The sequence below is a fragment of the Artemia sp. Qi Xiang Cuo genome, chromosome 14 (genome assembly GCF_049724085.1).
Source record: "Artemia sp. Qi Xiang Cuo chromosome 14, ASM4972408v1, whole genome shotgun sequence".
Classification (NCBI taxonomy): domain Eukaryota; kingdom Metazoa; phylum Arthropoda; class Branchiopoda; order Anostraca; family Artemiidae; genus Artemia; species Artemia sp. Qi Xiang Cuo.
The window spans coordinates 46,542,697-46,556,663 of NC_142807.1; the positions used below are offsets into that span (position 1 = coordinate 46,542,697).

The 13,967-nt window shown below is 31.4% G+C and overlaps 1 protein-coding gene across 1 annotated transcript in view; it reads right to left on the bottom strand.

Moving 5' to 3' along the window:
• Positions 1 to 289: 289 nt before the first annotated feature.
• Positions 290 to 13,967, bottom strand: part of LOC148944528 (thioredoxin-2-like) — a 46,522-nt gene continuing 32,844 nt past the window's right edge. Inside the window, exon 4 of the mRNA XM_089100625.1 lies at positions 290 to 490. Within this exon, the coding sequence (XP_088956751.1) occupies positions 428 to 490 (63 nt within the window). The 3' untranslated portion in view covers positions 290 to 427. The remainder of the gene's footprint in view (positions 491 to 13,967) is intronic.

Genomic DNA, 13,967 nt, shown 5'->3' on the forward strand with positions numbered 1-13,967 from the left:
CTATATAGCTCCACATAAACATAATGTAAGTAAAAGAGAAAAAATTCTGGACAAACACCATAGTTCTAAATCTCCTGATTAGACTTGATGAGCTTATAACTATTGTTACCCACCATGGGTCATCAGAGATACCCCAGCCTACAAGGGTTTTGGCACCTCCAAGCTTTAAATTATATAGCCAGGGATGGTGCTGAAGAGGAGAGGGAAGGGGGTGGGCAAAAAGGAATTTATTTACACAGAGGTGAAAAACTAAAATATTACCAATTAAAAAAAAAAGAACACGAAACAATAAACAGAAAGTATTTATAATACCATTCCAAGGAATTCTATATAAAAAGTGGGGTAAATATCAATTTCACGAAATTAGTCAAGGAATTAAAGTTTTCACTTAAAACTGCAATCTGAAATACGATTTTGAAAGAAAGTACTACTTGTGCTGAACAATCAACTCCCTCAGCTTCTCTGCATTAGCACCAGAAAATTCAGCAGCCTTGAAAAAAAAAAAACATCAGGATGGAGCATTGACAACAACCGTGAAGGCGACACTGCACAACTAAAGACACATGAAGTTAGATGTAAATGCAATACAGTAAACAAAGGTTAATTTTGCGGATCATCTAAGTTGTAGCATTAGCTGCATAATAGTAAACGAGCAAACAACAGTCAATAGTAGCCAAAAAAACGAGTTTTTCAAGAAATTGTCAGTAGAGATGCCCCTATTGACACTGTCCCTCACCCCTGCTGCCACCTATAACTTTTTTGCACCCCAAATATGGGCATAGCCTCCCTAGGGAGAACACGTGGTTAATGGGGTCAATGACCTCTTTCTTCATGGTCTCTTTTTCCAGATGTGTTTTTGGCACGCTCTCAGCGAATGTTATGATCCAGAAATAGTATTTGTTGTTGTTTCCGAGGCAAATGTCAAGGTCAATGTTGTTGTTGTTGTTGTAAGTGAACGCTCGATGCAGATGTTATGAGTTTCCGGGAAACAGTATTTGTTATTGTTGTTCAAGCCAAATGTTATGAGTTTCCAAGGTACCTAACCTAACCTGACATGACACATGACACATGACACATGACACATGACAAATGACACATGACACATGACACGAAACATGACACATGACACGTGACGAATGACACATGACATATGACACAAGAATGACGTAATCAACTAGGACAAATGGATTTTCTGAGAAATTGATTACATAATCGGTAGAACCATATCAGGAGGTCGTGACGGGGGTCCATATATGGGCATAGAATGACGTAATTGACTAGGAAAATGGATTTCTGAGAAATTGATTACATAATCAGTAGAACCCTATCAGAAGGTCATGACGGGAGTCCATACATGGGCATAGAATGACGTAATCGACTAGGACAGTTGGATATCTGATAAATTGATTAAATAATCGGTAGAACCATATCAGGAGATCGTGACGGGGGTCCATATATGGACATAGAATGACGTAATCGACTAGGAAAATGGATTTCGGAGAAATTGATTACATAATGAGTAGAACCCTTATCAGAAGGTCATGACGGGAGTCCATACATGGGCATTGAATGACGTAATCGACTAGGACAGTTGGAATATTTCAGTAGTGTTTTGTTGCGGCTTACCTTGTCACAGTTACATTCTCTTGATTTTTCAAAGATCATTTTCGATTTCTTTCGTTGAAATGCAAGAGTTAGATTATTTCAGTAGTGTTTTGTCATGGTTTACAATGTCACAGTTACATTATCTTGATTTTTCAATGTTTATTTTGTATCTCATTCGTTGAAATACAAGAGTTGGAACATTTCATTAGTGTTATGTGGTGGTTTACCTTGTCACAGTTACATTAGCTTTATTTTTCAAAGTTCATTTCGAATTTCTTTCGTTGAAATGCATGGGTTGTATTATTTCAGTAGTGTTTTGTTGTGGTTTACCTTGTCACAGTTACATTCTCTTGATTTTTCAAAGTTCAATTTGAATTTCTTTCGTTGAAATGCAAGGGTTGTATTATTTCAGTAGTGATATGTTGTGGTTTACCGTGTCACAGTTACATTCTCTCGATTTTTCAAAGTTCATTTTGAATTTCTTTCATTGAAATGCAAGAGTTGGAATATTTCAGTAGTGTTTTGTTGTGGTTTACCTTGTCACAGTTACATTCTCTTGATTTTTCAAAGTTCATTTTGAATTTCTTTCTTTGAAATGCAAGAGTTGGAATATTTCAGTAGTGTTTTGTCGTGGTTTACTTTGTCACAGTTACATTCTCTTGATTTTTCAAAGTTCATTTGAATTTCTTTCATTGAAATGCAAGGGTTGGATTATTTTAGTAGTGTTTGTCATAGTTTATCTTGACACAGTTACATTCTCTTGAGTTTTCAAAGTTCATTTTGAATTTCTTTCATTGAAATGCAAGAGTTGGAATATATCAATAGTGTTTTATTGTGGTTTACCTTGTCACAGTTACATTCTCTAGATTTTTCAAAGTTCATTTTGAATTTCTTTCGTTGAAATGCAAGAGTTGGATTATTTCAGTAGTGTTTTGTCATGGTTTACCTTGTCACAGTTACATTCACTTGATTTTTCAAAGTTCATTTTGAATTTCTTTCGTGAAATGCAAGAGTTTAATTATTTCAGTTTTCGCGGTTTACCATGTCACAGTTACATTCTATTGATTTTTCAAAGTTCATTTGAATTTCTTTCGTTGAAATGCAGGAGTTGGATTATTTCAGTAGTGTTTTGTCGTGATTTACTTTTTCACAGTTACATTCTCTTGATTTTTCAAAGTTCATATTGAATTTCTTTCGTTGAAATACAAGAGTTGGAATATTTCAGTAGTGTTTTGTCATGGTTTACCTTGTCACACTTACATTCTTTGATTTTTCAAAGTTCATTTTGAATTTCTTTCATTGAAATGCAAGAGTTGGAATATTTCAGTAGTGGTTTTTCGTGGTTTACCTTGTCACATTTACTTTCTCTTTATTTTTCAAAGTTCATTTTGAATTTCTTTCGTTGAAATGCAAAATTTGGATTATTTCATTACAGTTGTGACGTGGTTTTCTTTTTCAAATTTACATTCTATCGATTTTTCAATTTTCATTTTGAAGTTCTTTTATTGAAATGCACGAGTTGGAATATTTAAGTACTGTTTTGTCTTGGTTTACATTTTCACAGTTGTATTCTATTGTTTTTTCAAGGTTCATTTTGAATTTCTTTCATTGAAATGCAAGAGTTGGAATATTTCAGTAGTGTTTTGTCGTGGTTTACCTTATCACAGTTACATTCTCTTGATTTTTCAAAGTTCATTTTGAATTTCATTCATTGAAATGTAAGAGTTGGAATATTTCAATAGTGGTTTGTTGTGGTTTACCTTGTCACAGTTACATTCTCTTGATTTTTCAAAGTTCATTTGAATTTCTCTCCTTGAAATGCAAGGGTTGGAATATTTCAGTAGTGTTTTGTTGCGGCTTACCTAGTCACAGTTACATTCTCTTGATTTTTCAAAGTTCATTTTGAATTTCTTTCGTTGAAATGCAAGAGTTGGATTATTTCACTAGTGTTTTGTCGTGGTTTACCTTGTCACAGATACATTCTCTTGATTTTTCAAAGCTCATTTTGAATTTCTTTCGCTGAAATGCAAGAGTTGGATTATTTCAGTAGTGTTTTGTTGTGGTTTACCGTGTCACAGTTACATTTTCTTGATTTTTCAAAGTTCATTTTGAATTTCTTTCATTTAAATGCAAGAGTTAGAATATTTCAGTAGTGTTTTGTTGTGGTTTACTTTGTCACAGTTACATTCTCTTGATTTTTCAAATTTCATTTTGAATTTCTTTCGTTGAAATGCAAGAGTTGGAATATTTCAGTAGTGTTTTGTTGTGGTTTACCTTGTCACAGTTACATTCTCTTGATTTTTCAAACTTCTTTTAAATTTCTTTCATTGAAATGCAAGAGTTAGAATATTTCAGTAGTGTATTGTCATGGTTTACCTTGTCGCATTTATATTCTATTATTTTTTAAAGTTCATTTTGAATTTCTTACGGTGAAATGACAGAATTACATTTTTTCAGTAGTGTTTTGTCGTTGTTTATCTTATCACAGTTACAGTTTATTGATTTGTCATATTTCATTGATGTTATTTCATTTAAATTCAAGGGGTTGGAATAGTTAAGTAGTGTCTTGTTGCGGCTTACCTAGTTACAGTTACATTCTCTTGATTTTTCAAAGTTCATTTTGAATTTCTTTCGTTGAAATGCAAGAGTTGGATTATTTCACTAGTGTTTTGTCGTGGTTTACCTTGTCACAGATACATTCTATTGATTTTTCAAAGTTCATTTTGAATTTATGTCCCTGAAATGCAAGAGTTGGATTATTTCAGTAGTGTTTTGTTGTGGTTTACAGTGTCACAGTTACATTCTATTGATTTTTCAAAGTTCATATTGAATTTCTTTCATTTAAATGCAAGAGTTGGAATATTTCAGTAGTGTTTTGTTGTGGCTTACTTTGTCACAGTTACATTCTCTTAAGTTTTCAAAGTTCATTTTGAATTTCTTTCGTTGAAATGCAAGAGTTGGAATATTTCAGTAGTGTTTTGTCGTGGTTTACCATATCACAGTTACATTTTCTTGATTTTTCAAAGTTCATTTCGAATTTCATTCATTGAAATGCAAGAGTTGGAATATTTCAGTAGGGTTTTGTTGTGGTTTACCTTGTCACAGTTACATTCTCTCGATTTTTCAAAGATCATTTTGAATTTCTTTCATTGAAATGCAAGAGTTTGAATATTTCAATAGTGTTTTGTTGTGGTTTACCTTGTCACAGTTACATTCTCTCGATTTTTCAAAGTTCATTTTGAATTTCTTTCGTTGAAATGCAAGTTGGATTATTTCACTAGTGGTTTGTCGTGGTTTACCATTTCACAGTTACATTCTCTTGATTTTTCAAAGTTCATTTTGAATTTCTTTCATTGAAATGCAAGAGTTGGAATATTTCAATAGTGGTTTGTTGTGACTTACCTTGTCACAGTTACATTCTCTTGATTTTTCAAAGTTCATTTTGAATTTCTTTCGTTGAAATGCAAGAGTTGGAATATTTCAGTAGTGTTATGTAGTGGTTTACTTTGTCACAGTTACATTCTTTTGTTTTTTCAAAGTTCATTTTGAATTTCTTTCATTGAAATGCAAGAGTTGGAATATTTCACTAGTGGTTTGTTGCGGCTTACCTAATCACAGTTACATTCTCTTGATTTTTCAAAGTTCATTTTGAATTTCATTCGTTCAAATGCAAGAGTTGGAATATTTCAGTAGCGTTTCGTTGTGGTTTACCTGGTCACTGTTAAATTCACTTGATTTTTCAAAGTTCATTTTGGATTTCTTTCGTTGAAATGTAAGAGTTGGAATGTTTCAGAAGCGTTTTGTCGTGGTTTACCTTGTCACTGTTACATTCTCTTGATTTTTCAAATTCATTTTCGATTTCTTTCATTTAAATGCAAGAGTTGGAATATTTCAGTAGTGTTTTGTTGAGGTTTACCTTGTCACAGTTACATTCTCTCGATTTTTTAAAGTTCATTTTGAATTTCTTTCATTGAAATGCAAGAGTTGGAATATTTCAATAGTGTTTTGTTGTGGTTTACCTTATCAGAGTTACATTCTCTTGATTTTTCAAAGTTCATTTTGAATTTCTTTCATTGAAATCCAAGAGTTTGATTATTTCACTAGTGGGTTGTAGTGGTTTACCATTTCACAGTTATATTCTCTTGATTTTTCAAAGTTCATTTTGAATTTCTTTCATTGAAATGCAAGAGTTGGAATATTTCAATAGTGGTTTGTTGTGACTTACCTTGTCACAGTTACATTCTCTTGATTTTTCAAAGTTCATTTTGAATTTCATTCGTTGAAATGCAAGAGTTGGATTATTTCAGTAGTGTTATGTAGTGGTTTACTTTGTCACAGTTACATTCTTTTGTTTTTTCAAAGTTCATTTTTAATTTATTTCATTGAAATGCAAGAGTTGGAATATTTCACTAGTGGTTTGTTGCGGCTTACCTAATCACAGTTACATTCTCTTGATTTTTCAAAGTTCATTTTGAATTTCATTCGTTGAAATGCAAGAGTTGGAATATTTCAGTAGCGTTTCGTTGTGGTTTACCTGGTCACTGTTAAATTCACTTGATTTTTCAAAGTTCATTTTGGATTTCTTTCGTTGAAATGTAAGAGTTGGAATATTTCAGAAGCGTTTTGTCGTGGTTTACCTTGTAACTGTTACATTCTCTTGATTTTTCAAATTCATTTTCGATTTCTTTCATTTAAATGCAAGAGTTGGAATATTTCAGTAGTGTTTTGTTGAGGTCTACCTTGTCACAGTTAAATTCTCTTGATTTTTCAAAGTTCATTTTGAATTTCTTTCATTGAAATGTAAGAGTTGGAATATTTCAATAGTGTTTTTTCGTGGTTTACCTTGTCACAGTTACATTCTCTTAATTTTTCAAAGTTCGTATTGGATTTCTTTCATTGAAATGCAAGAGTTGGAATATTTCAGTAGTGTTTTGTCGTGGTATAACATGTCACAGTTACAATCTCTTGATTTTTCAAAGTTCAATTTCGATTTCTTTCATTGAAATGCAAGAGTTGGAATATTTCAGTAGTGTTTTGTAGTGCTATACATTGTCACAGTTACATTATCTTTATTTTTCAAAGTTAATTTTGAATTACTATAGTTGAAATGCAAGAGTTGGAATATTTCAGTAGTGTTTTGTCATGGTTTACCTTGTCACAGATATATTCTCTTGACTTTTCAAAGTTCATTTTGAATTTCATTCCTTGAAATGCAAGAGTTGGAATATTTCAGTAGTGTTTTGTCGTGGTTTACCTTGTCACAGTTACATTCGCTTGATTTTTCAAATTTCATTTTGAATTTCTTTCATTGAAATGATTGAGTTGGAATATTTCAGTAGTGTTTTGTTGTGGTTTACCTTGTCACAGTTACATTTTCTTGATTTTCCAAAGTTCATTTCTGTTTTCTTTCATTAAAATGCAAGAGTTGGAATATTTAAGTAGTGTTTTGTCGTGGTTTAGCTTGTCGCAGTTACATTCGCTTGATTTTTCAAAGTTCATTTTGAATTTCTTTAGTTGAAATGCAAGAGTTGGAATATTTCAGAAGCGTTTTGTCGTGGTTTACCTTGTCACAGTTACATTATCTTGATTTTTCAAAGTTCATTTTGAATTTCTGTCAGTGAAATGCAAGAGTTGAAATATTTCATTAGTGTTTTGTCGTGGTTTACAATTTCAAAGTTACATTCTCTTGATTTTTCAAAGTTCATTTTTAATTTCATTAGTTGAAATGCAGGAGTTGGAATATTTCAGTAGTGTTATGTCGTGGTTTACTTTGTCACAGTTACATTCTCATGATTTTTCATAGTTCATTTGAATTTCTTTCCTTGAAATACAAGGGTTGGAATATTTCAGTAGTGTTTTGTGGCTGCTTACCTTGTCACAGCTACATTCTCTTGATTTTTCAAAGTTCATTTTGAATTTCTTTCATTGAAATGCAAGAGTTTGAATATTTCAGTAGTGTTTTGTTATGGTTTACCTTGTCACAGTTACATTTTCTTGATTTTTCAGTTCATTTTGGATTTCTTTAATTGAAATGCAAGAGTTGTTATATTTCAGTAGTGTTTTGTCATGGTTTACCTTGTCACAGTTACATTCTCTTGATTTTTCAAAGTTCATTATGGATTTCTCTCGTTGAAATGCAAGAGTTGAAGTATTTCAGTAGTGTTTTGTCGTGGTTTAACTTGTCACAGTTACATTCTCTTGATTTTTCAAAGTTCATTTTGGATTTATTTCGTTGAAATGCAAGAGTTGGAATATTTCAGTAGAGTTTTGTCATGGTTTACCATGTCACAGTTACATTCTCTTAATTTTTCAAAGTTCCTTTTGAATTTCTTTCGTTGAAAAGCAAGAGTTGGAATATTTCAAGTGTTTTGTCGTGGTTTACCTTGTCAAAGTTACATTCTCTTGATTTTTTAAGTTCATTTTGAATTTCTTTCGTTGAAATGCAAGAGTTGAAATATTTCAGTAGTGTTTGGTTATGGTTTACCTTGTCACAGTTAAATTTTCTTGATTTTTCAAAGTTCATTTTGAATTTCTTTCATTGAAATGCAAGAGTTGGAATATTTGTGTAGTGTTTTGTCATGGTGTACCTTGTCACAGTTACATTCTATTGATTTTTCAAAGTTCATTTTGAATTTCTTTCATTGAAATGCAAGAGATGGATTATTTCAGTAGTGTTTTGTCGTGGTTTACCGTGGTTTAGGCTAGATCAAGTTAGGTTAGGTTAGGTTAAGTTAGGTTAGCCTACGTACGCGCGCGTACGTAGGCTAACCTAACCTAACTTAACCTAACCTAACCTAACCTAACCTAACTTGATCTAGCCTAACCTAACCTAACCTAGCAAAAATCAAGAAAATGTAACTGTGTCAAGGTAAAGCACAACAAAACATATTTCAACGAAAGAAATGAACTTTGAAAAATCAAGAGAATGTAACTGTGACATAGTAAACCATGACAAAACACTACTGAATTATTCCAACTCTTGCATTTCAACGAACAAAATCCAAAATGAACTTTGAAAAATTAAGAGAATGTAACTCTGACAAAGTAAACCAAGGCAAAACACTACTGAAATATTCCAACTCTTGCATTTCAACGAAAGAAATCCAAAATGATCTTTGAAAAATCAAGAGAATGTAAGTGTGGTAAGGTAAACCACGAGAAACCTATTGAAATATTTTAACTCTTGCATTTCAATGAAAGAAATCCAAAAGGAACTTTGAAAAATCAAGAGAATGTAACTATGACAAGGTATACCATAACCAAACACTACTGAAATAATCCAACTCTTGAATTTCAATGAAAGAAATTCAAATGAACTTTGAAAAATTAAGAAAATGTAACTTTGACAAGGTAAACCACGACAAAACACTACTGAAATAATCCATCTCTTGCATTTCAATGAAAGAAATTCAAAATGAACTTTGAAAAATCAATAGATTGTAACTGTGACAAGGTACGCCATGACAAAGCACTAGACAAATATTACAACTCTTTCATTTCAATTAAAGAAATTCAAAATGAACTTTGAAAAATCAAGAGAATGTAACTGCGACAAGGTAAGCCATAAAAATCACTACTGAAATATTCCAACTCTTGCATTTCAATGAAAGAAATCCAAAATGAACTTTGAAAAATCAAGAGACTGCAAGTGTGACACGGTAAACCACGAGAAAACACTATTGAATATTCCAACTCTTGCATCTCAAAGAAAGAAATTCAAAAGGAACTTTGAAAAATTAAAAGAATGTAACTGTGAGAAGGTAAACCATGACAAAACACTATTGAAATATTCCAACTCTTGCATTTCAACGAAAGAAATCCAAAATGAACTTTGAAAAATCAAGAGAATGTAACTGTGACACAGTAAACCACGACAAAACACTACCGAAATAATTCAACTCTTGCATTTCAACGAGAGAAATCCATAATGAACTTTGAAAAATCAAGAGAATGTAACTGTGACAATGTAAACCACGACAAAACACTACTGAAATATAACAACTCTTGCATTTCAATGAAAGAAATCTAAAATGAACTTTGAAAAATCAAGAGAATGTAAGTGCGAAAAGGTAAACCATGTCAAAACACTACTGAAATATTCAAACTCTTGCATTTCAATGAAAGAAATTCTAAAATGAACTTTGAAAAATCAAGAGAATGTAACTGTGACAAGGTAAGCATCAACAAAACACTACAGAAATATTCCAACACTTGTATTTCAAGGAAAGAAATTCAAATGAACTATGGAAAATCATGAGAATGTAACTGTGACAAAGTAAACCACGACAAAACACTACTGAAATATTCCAACTCTTGCTTTTCAACGAAAGAAATTTAAAATGAACTTTGAAAAATCAAGAGAAATTAAATGAATTCTTAAACCATAACAAAACACTACTGAAATATTTCAACTCTTGCATTTCAATGAAACAAATTTAAAATGAACTTTGAAAAATCAAGAGAATATAACTGTGACAAGGTAAACCACGACAAAACGCTTCTGCAATATTCCAACTCTTGCATTTCAACTATATAAAATCAAAATTAACTTTGAAAAATCAAGCGAATGTAACTGTGACAAGGTAAACCACGATAAAACACTACTGAAGTATTCCAACTCTTGAATTTTAAGAAAAAAAAACTAATATTAACGTTGGAAAATCAAGAAAGTGTAACTGTGACAAGGTAAACCATAAAAAACACTACTGAAATATTCAAACTCTATAACTTCAACGAAACAAATACAAAATGAAATTTGAACAATCAAGAAAATTTAACTGTGACAAGGTAGACTATGACAAAACAATTATGAAATAAGTCAACTCTTACATTTAAATGAATGAAATTAAAAATTGACGTTGAAAAATAAATAAAATGTAACTGTGACAAAGTAAACCATGACAAAACACTACTGAAATAATCCAACTCTTGCATTTCACCGATAGAAATTCAAAATGAACTTTGAAAAATTAAGAGAATGTAACTGTGACAAGGTACAGCACAACACAACACTACTGAAATATTCCAACTCTTGCATTTCAATGAAAGAAATCGAAATTGAACTTTGAAAAATCAAGAGATTGTAACTGTGACATGGTATACCACGACAAAACACTACTGAAATATTCCAACTCTTGCATTTCAATGAAGGAAATCCAAGACCAACTTTGAAAAATTAAGAGAATGTTACTGTGACAAGTTAAACCACGAAAAAACACTATTGAAATATTCCAACTCTTACATTTCAATTAAAGAAATTCAAAATTAACTTTGAAAAATCAAGAGAATTTAACTGTGACAAGGTAGACCTCAACAAAACACTACTGAAATATTCCAACTCTTGCATTTAAATGAAAGAAATCGAAAATGAATTTGAAAAATCAAGAGAATGTAACAGTGACAAGGTAAACCACGACAAAACGCTTCTGAAATATTCCAACTTACATTTCAAAGAAAGAAATCCAAAATGAACTTTGAAAAATCAAGCGAATTTAACTGTGACCAGGTAAACCACAACGAAACGCTACTGAAATATTCCAACTCTTGCATTTCAACGAATGAAATTCAAAATGAACTTTGAAAAATCAAGAGAATGTAACTGTGATTAGGTAAGCCGCAACAAACCACTAGTGAAATATTCCAACTCTTGCATTTCAATGAAAGAAATTCAAAATGAACTTTGAAAAAACAAAAGAATGTAACTGTGACAAAGTAAACCACTACATAACACTACTGAAATATTCCAACTCTTGCATTTCAACGAAAGAAATTCAAAATGAACTTTGAAAAATCAAGAGAATGTAACTGTGACAAGGTAAGTCACAACAAACCACTATTGAAATATTCCAACTCTTGCATTTCAATGAAAGAAATTCAAAATGAACTTTGAAAAATCAAGAGAATGTAACTGTGACATGGTAAACCATTACAAACCATTACTGAAATAAACCAACCCTTGGATTTCAACGAAAGAAATTCAAAATGAACTTGGAAAAATCAAGAGAGTGTAACTGGGATAAGGTAAACCACAACAAAACACTATTGAAATATTCCAACTCTTGCATTTCAATGAAAGAAATTCAAAATGAACTTTTAAAAATCGAGAGAATGTAACTGTGACAAGGTAAACCACAAGAAAACGCTACTGAAATATTCTAACTCTTGCATTTCAATGAAAGAAATTCAAAATGAACTTTGAAAAATCAAGACAATGTAACTGTGACACGGTAAACTACAACAAAACACTACTGAAATATTCCAAATCATGCATTTCAACGAAAGAAATTCAAAATGAACTTTGAAAAATCAAGACAATGTAACTGTGACAAAGTAAGCCACAACAAAACACTACTGAAATATTCCAACTCTTGCATTTAAATGAACGAAATTCAAAATGAACTTTGAAAAATCATGAAAATGTAACTGTGACACGGTAAACCACAACAAAACACTACTGAAATAGTCCAACTCATATAATCAAGAGAATGTAACTGTGACTAGGTAAGCCGCAACAAAACACTACTGAAATATTCCAACCCTTGCATTTCAAGGAAAGAAATTCAAATGAACTTTGAAAAATCAAGAGAATGTAACTGTGACAAAGTAAACCACGACATAACACTACTGAAATATTCCAACTCTTGCATTTCAATGAATGAAATTCAAAATGAACTTTGAAAAATCAAGAGAATGTAGCTGTGATAAGGTAAACCACGTCAAAACACTACTGAAATATTCCAACTCTTGAATTTCAATGAAAGAAATTCAAAATGAACTTTGAAAAATTAAGAGAAAGTAATTCTGACAAGGCAAACCATAATCAAACATGATTGAAATAATCCAAACCTTGCGTTTCCACGAAGGAAATGTAAAATGAACTTTGAAAAATGATGAGTGTGTAAGTGTAATAAAGTAAATCACAACAAAATACTACTGAAATATTCTAACTCTTGCATTTAAATGAACGAAATTCAAAATGAACTTTGAAAAATCAAGAGAATGTATCTGTGACAAGGTAAACCACGACAAAACACCAGTGAAATAATCCAACTCTTGCATTTCAACGAAAGAAATTCAAAATGAAGTTTGAAAAATCAACGAGAATGTAACTGTGACTAGGTAAGCCGCAACAAAACACTACTGAAATATTCCAACCCTTGCATTTCAACGAAAGAAATTCAAAATGAACTTTGAAAAATCAAGAAAATGTAACTGTGACAAAGTAAACCACGACATAACACTACTGAAATATTCCAACTCTTGCATTTAAATGAATGAAATTCAAAATGAACTTTGAAAAATCAAGAGAATGTATCTGTGACAAGGTAAACCACCACAAAACACTAGTGAAATAATCCAACTCTTGCATTTCAACGAAAAAAATTCAAAATGAAGTTTGAAAAATCAAGAGAATGTAACTGTGACTAGGTAATCCGCAACAAAACACTACTGAAATATTCCAGCCCTTGCATTTCAACGAAAGAAATTCAAAATGAACTTTGAAAAATCAAGAAAATGTAACTGTGACAAGGTAGACCACGACAAAACACTACTGAAATATTCCAACTCTGACATTTCAATGAATGAAATTCAAAATGAACTTTGAGAAATCGAAAAAATGTAACTATGACAAGGTAGACCACGACAAACCAGTACTGAAATAATCCAACTCTTGCATTTCAACAAAAGAAATTCAAAATGAACTTTGAAAAATTAAGAGAATGTAACTGTGACAAGGTAAACCACGATAAACCACTACTGAAATATTCCAACTCTTGCATTTCAATGAAAGAAATTCAAAATGAACTTTGAAAAATCAAAGAATGTAACTGTGACAAGGTAAACCATGACAAAATACTACTGAAATATTCCAACTCTTGCATTTCAACGAAAGAAATTCAATATTAACTTTGAAAAATCAAGAAAATGTAATTGTGATAAAGTAAATCACGACAAAACACTACTGAAATAATCCAACTCCTGCATTTCAACAAAAGAAATTCAAATGAACTTTGAAAAATCAATAGAATGTAACTGTGACATGGTAAACCGCGAAAACTGAAATAATACAACTCTTGCATTTCACGAAAGAAATTCAAAATGAACTTTGAAAAATAAAGAGAATGTAACTGTGACAAGGTAAACCATGACAAAACACTACTGAAATAATCCAACTCTTGCATTTCAACGAAAGAAATTCAAAATGAACTTTGAAAAATCAAGAGAATGTAACTGTGACAAGGTAAACCACAACAAAACACTATTGAAATATTCCAACTCTTGCATTTCAATGAAAGAAATTCAAAATGAACTTTGAAAAATCAAGAGAATGTAACTGTGTCAAGGTAAACTATGACAAAACA